The sequence below is a fragment of the Alosa pseudoharengus genome, unplaced genomic scaffold, assembly GCF_046254945.1.
Source record: "Alosa pseudoharengus isolate Yale_2024_CS ecotype anadromous, Long Island Sound unplaced genomic scaffold, YU_APseudo_1.1 YU_APseudo_1.1_scf_23, whole genome shotgun sequence".
Lineage (NCBI taxonomy): Eukaryota > Metazoa > Chordata > Actinopteri > Clupeiformes > Clupeidae > Alosa > Alosa pseudoharengus.
Window position 1 is genome coordinate 31,937,242 of NW_027468685.1, and position 17,095 is coordinate 31,954,336.

General features: G+C 39.5%; 1 protein-coding gene and 1 long non-coding RNA gene across 2 annotated transcripts in view; one reads left to right on the forward strand and one right to left on the reverse strand.

Moving 5' to 3' along the window:
- LOC143140279 (uncharacterized) overlaps window positions 1-17,095 on the reverse strand; it is a 171,848-nt gene that overhangs the window by 69,297 nt on the left and 85,456 nt on the right. The window lies entirely within an intron of this gene.
- Window positions 8,120-16,835, forward strand: glmp (glycosylated lysosomal membrane protein). Its single transcript, XM_076302387.1, has 6 exons — window positions 8,120-8,457; window positions 9,670-9,933; window positions 10,256-10,450; window positions 12,994-13,212; window positions 15,235-15,500; window positions 15,971-16,835. The coding sequence occupies exons 1-6, from the start codon at window positions 8,359-8,361 to the stop codon at window positions 16,140-16,142; spliced, it is 1,215 nt and encodes a 404-aa protein (XP_076158502.1). The 5' UTR covers window positions 8,120-8,358; the 3' UTR covers window positions 16,143-16,835.

Sequence of the window (17,095 nt, forward strand, 5' to 3'; positions counted from 1 at the left end):
GGACACACGGCATCATGCCGGATTTGAACAGGCGATGTTAGTGACACAATTCTTCAAGTAGCGACGTCTTCTCAATGTTGCTACGGATCCGCTAACCTATATTTAACCATATACCGACTTACGAAGATAATTAACACGAAAACGTTGCCTGGTCCCTTTAACCCTTTGCAGACCGCACGTTCTAATTTCGGTACCCCAGTACCGATGACGTTCAGTCTAATAACTCAGCCATACCCCAACCAATTTTATCAATGAAAACTTCCTCAAAAACGTCACATCATAGGCTTTCTGGCGATATGATTGGTTAAGGGATTTGTGGCGCGAATTTATTTTACTACGTGAAGGAAAAATCAAGAGTTGATGTATCCCTCCACTAGAGGAAAAACGGCAGGAAGCACTATGCATCGTTGATCTTGACGTCGTCTAAAGGAGAAACTACTGGATCATCTGAGGTAAAAACAAGTCTTTTTATGTTATTACTACTTGTTATCCATGTTATTACTTCAAAATCGTTTTTAAAAGTTATTTTTGCTGGTAATTACACCTTGTATGCATGGCCGTAACATAATGCGTGTGTGTGTTCACTTCAGCTGATATGACAGCTGATATTTTAGCACACCGTAATCTTTAGTAAACTCGTTATTTTCAGTCATTTCTGAGGGGTTACTATATGTCAACCAAGATTACAGACCTACTAGGACTGACATTTTAACGATTTGTTCTATTTTGAACGATGTTCCTTGCTTGTCAGCTGATACAGAAAACTAGCTAAGTTAGGTAACGTTAGCATCAGAAGAGGCTGCAACATGTCCCTGACGCGTAGTCGCGATAAAGTTCACTCCCGTGCTTCATGACTGCCAACTTTATGTCAAGTACACCTAATCGGTATTTTATTGTCAAATAAACCTTTCATTCCTTCGTAATACGTATAGCACAATTTACAGTTGTTTGTAGCCAAGTTGCTTAGCTTACTTAGATAGAAACATCTGACATGAATGACAACGTTAATGTTACGTTACCGACATGAAGACTGTGTTGATCACCGATGGTGTAACGTAAGGATTTTATTCATTGACTGCTGTTTTCATGAATACATGACTGAAGATTTGTTATAAATGTGTCTTAGTATTGTTTAGCTTTTAGGCTGTAAGGTTGACTGCTACGATTATGAGGTTTTTGGGTGGCTAACTATGATGGGAGCTCATACACCCAAGCCTACTCGTCGACACATTATTTTCTAAGGGGGTGTTTTGTCTTTACGCAACTGCAGTAGCCTATGCACGGTGTGTATGTGTATGCATACGCTGTTTAGATGTTTTCTGTCATATCTCCTGACTCATGTTCATGAATCAATGTTTGCTTGTAAGCTGGTATGCTATGTATGGTTTAGCCAAGGCAATAACACCTAGTGAGCTCTGAGACTAATGTTACCTCTCCAAACAATATTGGAGTCCTCCAGTGACAATAATACTTTTAGTGAAAAGAGTCATGGTTGGTGGTGATTAAGATTATGTGGAAGTAATGTAAAATAAAACTAAACAACCTATTTACTAACAGACCTGTGATTTTTTGTTATTTTAGATGGAGGGAGAGAAGTATGTGCAACTGAGGTGAAAGCAGCCGACTGCTGATGGCAAACATGACCCCAAGGACCACGGTGGCATGGACATGGGACATGGATGGGTAGTTTCTGGATGAAGAGGAAGACAATGATGTGGTAGAGGAGGAGAGTAATCTCCCATCATCCTCAGCTGGGTAAGCATGTTTGTGTGTGTGTGTGTGTGTGTGTGTTCGCCCAACTGGGCGTATGCACATTTCTGGTTGTGATAAGAGTGTTGCTTATAACAATAATGACAGGGATTATAGTGATAATAGTTTGGTTAGATTTGTAATTCAATTTCTAATTTTCTTATCTGACAATTTCTTTATTTTGAGCTTGGTCAAGTCCCATGTTAGGTAGAAAGCATACACTTTGCCTATCCTTCTAACACAGACAGGGACACCAACTCCAGTAGCATTTACACCTCATCGTCTGCTAGGCTTAGATGGACACACACACACACACACACACACACACACACACACACACACACACACACACACACACACACACGGATCTGGTGTGAATGCGGCGTTAGTGTATCACCTTATGTGTAGGGCAAATGATATCGATAATTATATATTGTATCAAATTATATGCTGTATGGTTGTTAAATGTATTGAATTTCTTCTAATGTTTAATTAATTAACACTTATTAGTGTGAATGTTAATATGAATTGATGCTTTGTTCATCATGTTAAAGTATTTTGTTGATCTTTGTTATACTGTTGTCTTGTCATTCTTGTAGTTCTAATAGTTACTGCTTGTTTGTAAACATATGTTTTGTTATTTACCTGAAGTTGTTGTTCCTGATTATTTAATGAAATTGTTAAAGACTTATCTAAATAAAATGATTTATTTCTTCTTTCGTAAACCTAACACATGTGCCAGTGTCTCTTATTCTTGTTTTCATAGTAGAATGAAGCACATGGAGAAGCAGTTACCATCTGGATAGTCTTTATTTCAGCCTTTATCTTTCCTCCCCACAATTGATTTAGCCTCTTCAGAGTACAGTAAGACATCCTATATTTAGCTATGCATCTTGTTTTGATGGTAAAACATCTTATATTTGTTACATGACCATTATATCTGTGTATTTTTGGTCAGATGTCAAACCAGGAAAGGAAAACATCCTACTCTTTAAAAATTCTACATGTTACTGCGACTTGCAGTTATGAGTAAATTAATCATAACTTCTGAACCAAAGTTGATAAATTGATTCTGTTTTTTTCACTGAGGAGATCACAACACTGTCTATCTTTCACACACTATATCTACAATAGACATTAGGTGAAAAGCAAGATTCATCTTTACAAATTGATATTTTCGTGTTTTTTGATGTTGAATTTTGAAGGTATTGTTTAAAAACAATGTGTGTTACACTCAAACTTATTAACTATATGTACCATTTTAAAGGGCTAGTTCTCCTGATTACAATGGTGGGTATATCTTATCTCTGCCATGTAGCATGGCCACACAATAAGCCTTTTTGTCTCACAAGGGCATCAAGTATGAAAAATCGGAATGTTTTGTGCCGTCTGCAAAGGTCTAATACATTTATCATAACTTTTGAACAAAAGGTGATCGATCCATTGATTCTGTTTTCATCACTGAGTAGAGGACAAAATTGTGAATCTCCCATACACTCTAAGTTTTTCTCTATCTACAACAGAAATTGGGGGGAAAATGAGATTAATCTTGACAAACTGATAGTTTTGTGTTTTTTGGGGTTGAATTTTAAAGATATTTTTTAAAAAATATGTGTGTTCTCCTCAAAATTATTAATTATATTTTATACCATTTGAAAGGGCTATTTCTCCTGATTATAATGGTGGGTAAATCATATCTCTGTCATGTAGCATAATCACACAATAAGCCTTTTTGTGCCATAAGGCCATCGAGTATGAAAAAATGGAATGTTCGGCGCGGTCTGCAAAGGGTTAAAATTGGTCTGCCACCAGTTACTCATACTTTTACCTTCTTCAAAATAGGATAGTGGATCATCCTGCACTTGGGATGTGACCCAATTAATTTCATGTCCAGTCAAATGAGACTTCGTTTGTCAGGAGGGCATTACAGTAGTCGATAGTGGATCATCCTACATTTGGGATGTGACCCAATTAATTTCATGTCCAGTAAAATGAGACTTCTTTTGTCAGGAGGGCGTTACAGTAGTCGAGTCGTGAGATGACTGCTATAGCCTGTACCAGGAATTAGGTAGCATCTTGAGTCGGGTCAGTCCTGATTTTCCGCATATTGTAGAGCAGTGGTTCTTAAACTTTTTGTCTGGCGACCCCACAAAAAAGTATGGCGAGGTCTGGCGACCCCACTTTCCCCAAACCCATTCCTCCCAAGTCCTTGCTCAAATACCCCCCTCAAACGTTAACAACTAAATCAAGCAAAAACTAGAAAGCAAAGTCATTTGTTTTATTTACTCCATATGAACAAGAACCGAGAAAACCAAACAATCACGATTAAACAAGTGTAGGCTGCCGCCATATCAGATCAGAGCGCTATGTGCGTTGCGCACGCACACACACATACACATGCAGCATTAGGCCTACAACGTTACATTAATTATATTTATGGCGATAACAATAACAATATTTTGTTATTTTCCTTTTCTGGTTTACTATCTTTAACCATTTCAATGGGAAGGGTGGGCATGCTTCCTTGAATATATAGCAAGTTAATTCTAGGAGGAATGCTGCATACGGCGACACGGAGATTTTCCTCCACGGTGCTGAGCTGACTTCTGTATTTTGAGATGTCGTTTCATTTTGACAGGTTTTAAGCTTTCATTCACCAGAACATCGCCGCAAATCACACATTGTGGGTGGTCGAGGTTATCTTTAACTTGGCAAGTGAATGCATATTTCAGAAATGATTTCTGATAAAGCCGACGCGCCGTTTGTTCTTTTTTATTCTCACCGGCCTGTAGACTTGTCCCATCCAAGGATCACGGAGGAGTAGACGCACTGGTAGATGGCAATTCCGAGCTTTTGTTAATTTTTTTAAGCAGCCACCTGTCCATTTTGGCTAGTAGGCTACCTATGTCTTGTTTTGTTTTACTTAAAATAGCGGGAACAAGTTGAGTTTGCATAGTGGGAGCAGATAGTTACATTGTTTCTATCAGCGGACCAGTAGCCCATAGACTGAACCAGATCTCTTAACTGCGTGTAAATAAGAAAAAGGCAGAAAAGGCCAATATTATTTTCCTTTGCTTCACCTAATAATAATTTCAGACTGAACACAGAAAATAATTGGCGACCCCATGGAAGTTTTTGGCGACCCCATTTGGGGTCGCGACCCCTAGTTTAAGAATCACTGTTGTAGAGTGCGAAACGGCAACGTGATTGTCGAAATTTCTTGCAGCCCTGGTAGGTGCAACAGACAGGGAGTCAATTTTGATGTTGATGTCATGATGTATAGCTGGGAGGACCAGTAGTTCAGTTTTTTAGAGGTTTAGCTGGTGGTGGGTGTGCCTTCATCCATGTAGATATGTCTGGAAGGCAATCAGAGATCTGTGCTGAGACCAAGGGGTCATCAGGTGGAAAGGACAGAGCTGTGTGTGTGTTGTCTGCATAGCAGTGGTATGAGAAGCCGTACGAACGGATAATCTGTCCCAAAGAGGTGGTGTAGATAGCAAAGAGAAGGGTGCCCAGCACTGAGCCCTGGGGGACCCCTGTGGTGAGATAGTGAGGTGCGTACAGCTGTCCAGGCCATGATACGTTAAAAGCTAACAGAGAAATACAATAGTCCAGTATGGAGATAGCCATGGCTTGCACAAGAAGTTGTGTTCTTGTTGTGGAAGTTGTGGACTCTTGTGTCAGATAAGGTCTGATCTTCCTAATGCTAAAAGGTAAAGGACAAACCGACATCATTTTGCAATTGAGGCTACATATTCAGAGAAATTAAGTTAAATTAAATTAAGAAATTAGCAGTGATAGTCAAATCCATGGGAGCGAATAGTCTCACCTAAGTGGTGTAAATAGAGTCCTAATACTGATCCCTGAGGTACACCTGTGGTGAGTTCATGAGACTTTGATACTGGCCCCTACCAAGACAAGCTGAAAGAACACCCTTTAAGCCAAGATCTTTCCCAGAAGTAGAATTAATACTGATGACTGAGCAGAGGACTTAGCAGTGAAAATGAAACATAGCGATTTCCTAGGCTGATTTGACATGGAACTATAGTCTCCTTCAGGCGTAATAATCCAGTCACTAACCAATTTGTCTGCTGCAGCTCAAACTTGTTGCTGGAAGTTAGCCTACGGGGACTATTTTCAGGTGCTGCATGATATCATTGTGCTGTTGTGCCCATGGTGTTCCTTGATTATTACGCTGGAATAAGAGTATAGTTCCATGTCAAATCAGTCTAGAAAATTGCCACGTTTCATTTTCCCTTGGTCTTATTCTAGACAAGGAACAAGGAAAATTACCGGAAATCTTCGTCACTTTTAAACGTGATGCTAGCAGGCAAGAAGCTAATGGTCTAATCAGATTCAATGATCTATGCTAGACTGAACCTAAAAGTGGTATCGCCAGACTCAGAGAACAGCTGAAAGAACTGGGGAAAGGTAAAAATCAATTGTTTAACTCAAGGGGAGATGGAAAATGAGTGTAATTCCCCAAATGGTGGAATATTCCTTTAACGCTGCGTTCCAGTGCCCATCCAAAGCAATATGTGACTTAACTTACCCTTCAACGTTACTTACCGTAGCATGGTTTGTTTATTAGCCTGGTTAGCATTGACACTTAACACTTACTGCCAGCTCTACCTGTGAGTAGGAGCACAACACAAGTTACCCTAACATAAAGCCATATGCCATAAAGCCAGTCAAGCAAATTGCCGTTAGATGAAGCGCCCGAACCGGTGACGTCACATGCAACTATAGTTTGTTAAAAAAAACTCAAAACAATTCAACTAATCCTAAAAATAAAGTATGACCACTAGAAGCAATAGAGGTGACCCCAATGCATAGCATATGGAAGGAATTTAAGTAAGTTTCCAATGTGGATCGAAATATATTTTTTCTAGAAAAAAATCCCATTCACTCCGCTAAACTCTAGGAACGCAACCAGTAGGTGGCGATGAGATTACTTTCCCTCCCTTAGGATTAGATTGCACTATACCTGCATGTAGAATTGTAATTTTCCACCCATTCATTTAGGCTTAAATATTCTTGTTGGGAAAGCAAAAGTAATGTGTTTTTCATAATATCAATTGATCAGAACAATAGCCTAGTAGGCTATGGGCATTCTTAATGATATAAATGACTGTTATAGCTCAAAACTGCTCATTTTAAATGCTATGTTTCCAATTTGTTTAGTTGGATAGGCTACAATTTAAAATGTCAACGTGACCATCAACCTGAAATGGCATTGATCAAATTACTTTTATTTATTAGCATGATTCACGCATGCACATTTTGAAGTATCTGGAAGGTAACTAAAGCAGACCCCTATGAACTCCATTGTACCTGCAATCTGCAGTTCCGCTAGGGGCGATCACGAATAAGTGCAAAAACAATGGGGGTCTATGGAGCTAGATGGCTACATTTGTCTCTTTCATCTGGTTGTCGTTGAAAAATCGAATATTTGATTGTGGTTTTTGCAAGGTCAATATGATTATAGGTCAAAAGTTGAATGAACGAGTACTTACATCCTTTCGATTTCTTACAGGTTGGGTCGTTGTTGCTTTCTTTTACTGTCTATGGTTGTTGCCCACAACACACTAGCTTTCTGTTAATGAATGACGTCATTGATGCATTTGAAAGGCCATTTAGAACAAAAGTCAAAGTCAAAGTCTGCTTTATTGTCAATTTCTTCACATGTCAAGACATACAAAGAGATCGAAATTACGTTTCCCACTATCCCACGGTGGAGACAAGACATTTTACCAATTAGGTCCACAGACAAAACATAACATTCAATTAAACAATATAAAAAGTAAATAAGAAGGCACATACAGTGAAGAAATAAGAGCAGCAAAAAATGGGTTGAAATTGTGCAATTGTGCATACAGTAGACAGTCAATATAATAGTGCAAAAGTCAGGCCAATAAATGGCTGAGGTAGTTCTGTTTGACCTAAGTATGCAAGTAGCATAGTGGTGCAAGTTATGTAAGAGCAGCAGAAGTGTGTTCAGAAGTGTTTTCAGGACACAGGACAACAACAACAAGTTGCAAAGTGTGCAAGTGTACAAGTGGAGTAGTGCAAATAAAAGTCTCAAAAAATATAATACTCAGCGGTGTGTATTTTCTATGCCCCCTCTTTCGAATGCAACATTCAAATTTCTAGACAAAAAATTATATCCCGAGAAAAGTGGATTTTGAGGGGTACAGCTCCATAGACCTCCATTCATTCTGCACTTATTCGTGAGCGCCCTCACGTGAAACCAAAACAGGAACTGCAACCAGTTCAGAAACCGGAAGTTTCCCGAGAGTGGCGGTTCTCTGACTAAAGGCACAAGACTTCCGCACAACTCCGAGCAAAAAATCCAACCCGACTTTGCGTTCAAGTCATTTTTCCTCTATCGGAATATCCGATGTGGCTAATGGCGGCACCAGCTCCTTAGTTTCGAACGTTTCTTCAATTCAAGTATTCCACAAACAGCAACAGGAAATCGGACCAGACCACACAAGCCGTGGTTCCGAGTTGTCTTGAACACGTCAACTGTGCCTGACATTAGTCAGCTGATTAAGACTGGCGGTCATATGATCACTTTATTGTTGTTGTAATTTCTGATGCAGGAAGATGGACATTGGTTTAGTTCAGTCGACTACATTTATTTTATGTTTACTTATACAATGTACAAGTGGGCTTACTGGAGATGAAGACGATTATCGACGCAAAGTACGCTGAGTGAACTGATACCTTTACGTTTGCCACACTAGCAATCGTATATGGTACTGCTAATATAGGCTAATGAAACAGCACGTGTGTGTATGATTGTCGTCAGGTTATATAGGTTGTAATGATTGCAATTGTGATAGGTTGTAAGACCGCCGGTTCATCCTATTAGTAGCTGATTCAAAACGACCGAGGGTAAATGTTAATAACGAGAAGTGCTAGACTAGCTGCTAATGGAAAACATCAAACCTCAGACTATACGGAACCCAGAGTGTACTCTTAGGCTAGATTTCGATGGCTATATACTTCAAATTAATGTCAATATACTATGCCTATACTGTATAATTCTGTAATACCTATACTATCACTATCCTCAAGTATGTTCCAATTTAATACGATTCCTATGATCTATTTTGTCAAAGGTTCTTGAGAAAGTGCGTTCAAGCAAGAGCCTATTTCACTTCCTATTTCAGAACAGACCTGGTTTCAAGATCATTACCGAAAAGCCTACTGAAACGAGAATAGGCCTATCAATTTTACTGTTTGTAAAGATTCTGTATTTTACTTAACTTCTGCATCTGTCACTGCTAGCCTACTGTTTTTGATTGATTTTTTGCAGATGTTATATATTTCATTCTGGATGAAAGATTCGACACCGTTCAGCATCAGCTTAATCTCTCTAAAACGGAGCTTTTAGTGTTTCCAGATAAAACCGCAATTAACATCCAATTTGGGTCATCATCACTAACCCCAAATCGGCAGGCTTATTTGGGTGTCATTCGATAATTTCTCTGAGCATGTAGCCTCAAAGGGACATCGGTTTATCCTATACACCATCAAGATCGTACCTTATGACACAATGTCATACAACTTCTTGTGGAGGCTATGGTTCTTTCCAAAAGACAGTTAGCTGACACAACCTGCTTGTGTACTGATACCATTTACAGATGGATCAAACTGCTGCAGCATGTCTTTAAAGAATGTGCATGCAACTCCTGTGTTAGCTACACTCCATTGGCTTCCTAAAAGCCAGAATAAAATGTTTTTTTTTTTTTTGTTGAAATCCTGATATTAGCTTATGGAGCTCATCAGTAGATATGTGCCAAATAGGATTGATTCACTGATGGACGGTGTGTTAAGCAATAATTCGTTATATGATGCTTTATATATTTTTTTAATTGTTCGTTTGTATGTTTGTGTATAATTTGCCCTTAGGTGTCCATGGAGCTGAACCCTGGTCAGAGTGAACCGTCCAGTGGAGTTGATGTTGTTCATGTCCGGGCAGTAGGCTCAAATGACACACTCCACTTCCTGTTTTGTAGCCACAGAGCACCTGCATTGATGCTTGTGCACACCAACTCCTCTTTTTCCAATGTGCACATAAACTGGACAGCCTTTCTCAATGGCAACTATTCAGGCAGCCTGAAGGTAGTGCCAGAGAGCAGTGTGCAGTTCAGCAGTGCATTGGTGTTTACCAGGGTGAGTGGGCTGGTTTGATTTCTGTTTCAGGTGAGAAGTTTATGAGAAGCAGTAAGGATATCTGATTCCTATTCCATTTTTCAGAATTCAGTTAATAATTCCACACAGTTCTCTAAGCTATTATCATTACTTTTGATATCTTTACCTGTTACAGTAAATGTCATTTTTTCTTAATAATAACTTCATTGACATGAAATATGAAAATATAATATAAATGTCAGGAATGTAATTTCTTCATATGCATTTGTGGGAGTGACAAGTATCATCATATTAGAAGGAAAGTATGTTAATGAATTGAATATGACTGTCTCCTCTCATACAGTTGTGGGAATATGATGATGTTAATGATACGGCAGATCCTGAGCACCTGCCCCCATCAAGCTTCTTTCCATCATATGAGCTGCAGGACTTTAGTTGGAACATTCGCAATGCAACTTATAATCTCACTACCCACACTGCCACTCTTTGTGGCCGTAACAGCTCGAACAGTTTCATGAATGGCTCCCTCTGCCTAGCTGTAAGTGCCATTAGATTGCGCTATGATGCCTGCATTATGAATTGTAATTTTCCACCCATTCATTTATAGGATTTTACACATGGTTTGCAACCAGCATAGCAACCACTTTATTTGGCATAGCAACCACCATATGTTCCCTAGCAACATCCTAGCAACCATCGTAATTATCTTAGCAACAACCTAGCAACCACCACTATAATGTCAACCTAGCAACCAACATGATTGGCCTAGCAATCAGCATAGCAACCACTTTATTTGGCATAGCAACCACCATATGCATCCTAGCAACCATCTTTATTACCCTAGCTACAACCTAGCAACCACCACTATAATGTCAACTTAGCAACCACTATAGCAACCAATGAGATTACCCTAGCAACCAGCATAGCAACTGCTTTGTTTGGCATAGCAACCACCATTTGTTGCCTAGCAAGTTCCGTAATTACCCTAGCAACAACCTAGCAACCACCACTGTAATGTCAATCTAGCAACCACCATAGCAATCAACATGATTACCCTAGCAATCAGCATAGCACCCACTTTATTTGGTAAAGCAACCACCATATGTACCCTAGCAACCATCTTAATAACCTTAGCAACACTCTAGCAACCACCACTATAATGTCAACCTAGCAACCACCACCACAATGTCAACCTAGCAACCACCATAGCAACCAACAAAATTACCCTAGCAACCAGCATAACAACCGCTTTATTTGGCATAGCAACCATCATATGTACCCTATCAACACCATTGTAACTATCTCTGCATTATCTTTCTTTACTCTGTATGATGGGTGTGTTCGAAACGGGAGACAGCTGCCTACTGCCTCCCTCCCTACATAGAGAGCTGTCTCACTAGACATGACTTTGGATTAAATGCATCTTTTAAAAATGAGCGTAGCACTCTAGAATCTTTGGTTAACACTACGGTATGACGTTAGCAAAGGCCTGACGTTAAACTAAATTAGCTTACGTAAGCTAGCAGGCTAACGGTATAAATTAGTTTTACGGCCGGCAGATATATCAGACCAGACGCTATTAATGGTTACAACAATGGCATAATCAGATAGTAAATTCACCCTTCGCTAAGCCACACCCGAAAACCGCCACAGGCCAATCGTGGCTTAGCAACCCGTCACTAGGCACGGGAGGTCTGACAAGCTTTTCGAGTTTTGCCATGTTAACCTGTGGAGACTGAAAGCCTGTGGGTCATGAAGGGCACTTATTTGGATGTGTGGTGCCCTAACCCACGTAAAGACACAGTGAAATAACATGTTACACTATAGAAACATGATATAATTGGGAACACATATTGTTCTAACTGTAAAAAATGGCATATTGCATGATATTTCCATAACCGCGAGATACACGCTTCACGATAACGGCAAGAAGTTGTTAACAGACGTTCACCAAGATGTATAGCCCATCACCAATCTATTTAAAATAACACCTATTTGAAGTACCATTCATGATATGTTGTCAAATATTGAAGTTGTGGGAAGTACAGTACATAGCTTAAATGGTATGTTTCTTTCGTCCCCCATGCCTGTTCCATTCATTCTGGCCAGGAGAGTCGAATGAAACAAAACGCACATTTGACTTTTGCTTAAATAACTCATGAACGGTTTTGTTCAGAGATGAAATTCCAACTGTATTTGACAGAGGACAGATGTAGGTTGCTAGTGACAAAATATTAGCTTTCAGTGTGGTACGATGTCTTTGTAAATTACATTTCATTGAAAAGTCCCAGTTCTCCCCCTATGTAATAGACGTGCAGGGTGCTAAAGCTTGTCAGGCATAGCAACAGTAACTAAGGAGGGCGGGACTTAGCGAAGGGTGAATTGTTTATTTCTGTAATCTACAAATCTAAGCAAAATAAGGTCACACAAATGACATTTTAAACAGATTCAGCAGCCATTACCGATGTCATCCGCCATGTTTGTTTACCTTTCACAGCTGTTTCAGACGTTGCCGCAATGGATTATGGGTAGGAGGGAGCATGAAGTGTCCATCGATGCTGCCTTCAAAAATGACCGTTATTTGGGAATTCTAAGATATCTTAAAAGGCAGCAGTTTTTTCGGTTTCGAACCGCACTTGCTGCCTTGCTCCCCAGTTAGATATCTTAAAAGGCAGCAACTTTACCCGTTTCGAACACACCCAATATTTTGTATCATATCATGCACTGATAATTCCTTGGCATTGTAGTTATTATTACAGTGCATGCAAAGCAATGCACTGTATTATTATTCCTTGGCTTTTTCTTTTTATTACAGTGCATGCAAAGCAATGTACCTTATCAATCATTAAGAGACCTAAGGCCTTAATTTGAAATTGCAACACGCAGACAAATTATACAGTGAGACCAATATTTTTCGATATGTCGCAGGGCATAATCAAGTATGAATTGTTGAAGTAATTAGCAGAGCCTTTTATTGCGAGGAACATGACGGAGGTTAAAGTGACTGTGTTATTAACTACAGAAATTGTGGTTTTGTTTTTTCTTTTCCATTTAATAATTCTGTGTCTGCTATCCTTGCAGTTCTCAGCATTTGAGTCCAGAGGTCGAGATTCTGAATGGCCAGGCCTCCTACACAATGCAAACTCCTCCCAGCTCCATGTATGGTTGGACAATGTGATCCCCAGGTCTAATCAGTCCCGCTTCATTCTGGAAGTGCAGTCTGTGAGCAGTGCAGAACAGAAGGGCCAGGTGGATGTGCTCAAGTCAATTGATGATGAATACACACCCTCCATATTCAAGGTTAGACCTCACTCTCACAACTGAAAATGCATTCTGACTGCTGAAAATCTAATTCTATATACCATACATAATTGCAAAAGGGTTCTCCAATGTTTTCTCAGTTTTCTCAGATCAGCCATTTCTTTCTACAACAGTTGAGAACCTTTTTGCAATTATGTAAGCATGAAATAGTTTCATTTCAAAGTATGTCAACAACATCAGTAATTCCACTGGAAAAGTGTCATTCTTGTATGCAAGATAAGAGTTCATGGCTTCTAGTCCACCCTCATGGGGAATGTTGGTATACAAGCTCTCCACATCAAATGTCACTAAGAAAGACTTGTCGGGTATATACATATCACTCAACAATTTCAAAACATCTCTAGTATCAGCAACATAAGATGGAAGTGATGTTACAATTTCTTTGATAAAATGATCCACAAACTTACTCAAGTGTTATGTAAAGAGTCTTTACTGGCCACAATTGGTCTGTCCGGGGAATTTGTAATCTTTTATGTATTTGGTAACAAATAAAAAATAAGCGTGACGGGGTGTTCAGTTTTCAGAAATACAAATGCATTGAAATACTATATTAGACCTACTGTAATGGTTGGAAACAATGTAGCTAACTGATGTTGTCTATGTAGGCCTATGCGTTTTGTAGCCTATGTTTTAGAATAAGTGACGATACTTTCGAGTGCACACCTGTCCGCCTGCATGTTCTCATGCACTCATTTTCCAGTAAGCACATAGGCTACTGTATGAATGGAAGAGAGTGGTCTAACATTACATATTTTGAAGAGAAATTACACAACTAGGCCTACTGCCTACCTGATTTAAAGGGGAACTTGGCAACTATTTCAACGTAATAAACCCGTTTAGAAATCATTTGGATGGTTAAACGACCTGTTCCGGTGAAAAAGGTGACTTTCCCCGCTGCCCCTAGCGTCCCCAGGCGGAAAACCAACCTTGCAACATTGAAACTACCGTCCCGGAAAGAGAAGTGAGAAACAAGAAACTCGTGTTTCTTACCTTGTAACATCCACACTGTTCTGCCTAACCGTTTCGCTAGCTTGTAAACAAACCCATGTGCTTTATCGTTACCTTTTTCCACAGTTTGAAATAGCATAATGCACAATTTATCCAGCAGAGGGGGAAACATAGCTAATCCTGCCAAGTTTCCCTTTAAGTTTGGGTGCAGAGACTTCGAGGTCCATCGAGTGATAATCCATCCATATATTTGGAATTTGCAAAAAGGGCAACATTAGCCTATTAGATATACCAGCAAAATTGTGTATCTTATATTGGAATCAGAGGGTGGGAATATAATAAAATGGGAGCACCGGCAAGTAGTAGCCTATGAGTCCTATTATTCTAATATTCTCATGAACTTGAACTGTCAGTTTGGTGAGATAGGCCTTAACGATAGTCACGCATGAAGTTGAGATCAGAGACTAGTTCAAATAATGACGTGAAACCTCTCTGAACTCCAAATATCAACTCAACACATTATTTTAATGATACAATGACATATTTATACTGTTTTAAACACTCATGATGTGTTAATGATAATGTTAATGCCAAGGTATTTTTGGCTATAGCCTACTGTCCTGCTTAGTTTTTCACATAGGACAGCAGAATGTCCTATTCTTACAATAAAGGGATGTTTGCGTTTAATTGCCAATAGACAGATCAGAATTTAAGGCTGGTTGCATGTTATTGCTTTATTTTAATTAACTTCAACAAAGAGGTTTAGCCTATTTCAAAGTCTACCTTGTTTAAAATGAAACAAATTTGAGGGTGAATGTGTGTGAAAACTTTACACGTACATGAAAATGTGGCTTGATGCTAAAATTGGACATACTGTATGTGCAACACTACTATATTTCCAAATTATGTACAGTATGCAATGTTTTTATGATGCTGAAAGAAATTTTATTGCTGGCTTACCTTACAGATGGGGGAGCTTTGTGCTGAGATTAAGTACTATGAGACCTAATGGTGTGCTGGCATTAATGTGCAACCGTGTTCATTGCTTCTCAGGTGTCTCAATGGGTTTCATCTCCCAGCAATGCTTCCTCAGAAATTCTGGGGTACACCCAGTGGAAACCAGTGGCCTATCGGACAGAGCATCCCAAATTTGAGGATGCCACTCCCTGCAGGCATTCAGATCCTGTCCTTGTCTCTGAGTTGCCTCCCTCAGGGTGGGTCCAGGCCCTCTTCAGAGATGGGCTTCAGACCTCTACCCTCAACATCACTTTCAGTATTGCTGGAGATCCTTTTTACAACACCACTAACTACCTCAGCTGGTGAGTTTGCACAGCACCAATACAACAGCTAAGGAAATCTCCTTTGAATACTACCATTTTATCTCTCTTTTGCTCTCATTAGGCATACATAGGGGCAGCTGTGGTCTACTGGTTAGCGCTTCGGACTTGTAACCGAAGGGTTGCCGGTTCGAACCCCGACCAGTAGGCACGGCTGAAGTGCCATTGAGCAAGGCACCTAACCCCTCACTGCTCCCCGAGCGCCGCTGTTGTTGCAGGCAACTAACTGCGCCGGGATTAGTGTGTGCTTCACCTCACTGTGTTCACTGTGTGATGAGTGTGTTTCACTAATTCACGGATTGGGATAAATGCAGAGACCAAATTTCTTATACTTATACTTTTTTTTAGTTTGAATCTTAGAAAGAAAATATATTCCATAGATTTTTAAGCCTTTTTTTTCATCTTTCCCCTTCTCCTCCACCTTTGTCTGACTCTCACTCAAACTGTCTCAGGTCTGTGTTGGTGGGATTGGGTAATCCCCCTCAAGACTCTTTCTCTCCACTGGTGTTGACCATTATGGCCGTGGGGTTAGGTACTCCCCTGGCTCTAATCCTTTTCGGGGGTGTTGGTGCCGGGATCTTCAAAAGAAACCAACATCCACAGGGTTATGAGCCAATCAACTAGCACTACTCACCTGAAGACATGCATCTTAACACACAAACACACACATACATACAGACATACACACAAAAAACTTTGTCATTGGGATTTTGGAGATTTCAATTGAGAATGAGTAGGTCATGTCTGTGCATAGATACTTTGATCGGGCAAATTTGGCTGCCATGGAAGACATAATAGTAGTTTAGCCTAAATTAAACATTTTTGTGAGAAGTATCGATACGGTTGGGCCCTTTTCTTCATCATATGTAGCTTAATTATACAAGATAAGATAATGTATGCAATTGTAGCTCATTTGTGCATAATCTCCGGCCAGTTAGATTTATAAAACCGGCGCTTTAGTTTGACGAGAAATGGTTGAGATTTGCTCACTCCTATGTGGTATAGAAAGATTACATGTGGGTCATTTATTGTCAAATCAGACAAAATCCAGGAAAATTGTTGCTGTACTGTCTCAGATTTTGCTCAAAGATTGTCTACCCTTGTTTTTCTATCATTGTTACTCTCAGAAATGCCTTATCTTGGAGGCCATGTTTGGGCATTCATATCTTGAAAAGTATTATTCCAAGCTTGCCCAAACTTTGTAGGGTGGAAGACAGACATGTTCTCAGTATGATTGGACTGTTAAAAGTTTGTACTGCATGCCCATTAGTTTTATATGGAAAAATGCAAAACTCTAATAAATATAAGATAGTAAGATAGAGGGTCTTGTAATCTTTTGGTATTCACATGGCACCAATGTTTTGTCTGCAAATACAATACTTAAATTATGGCTCAACATTAATAGAGGTCTCTGCAACAAATGCACATGAATATATATTAAGGATAAAACAAGGTGTGATTAGCATTTTTTGATAATGTTCATAGGACTAAAATGGTATGTGGGGTAGCAAGTAGGAACATGAAAATCAGCATGGTAATAATTATGACCGCCGCTAGCGAAGTGGTCATATAGGGAT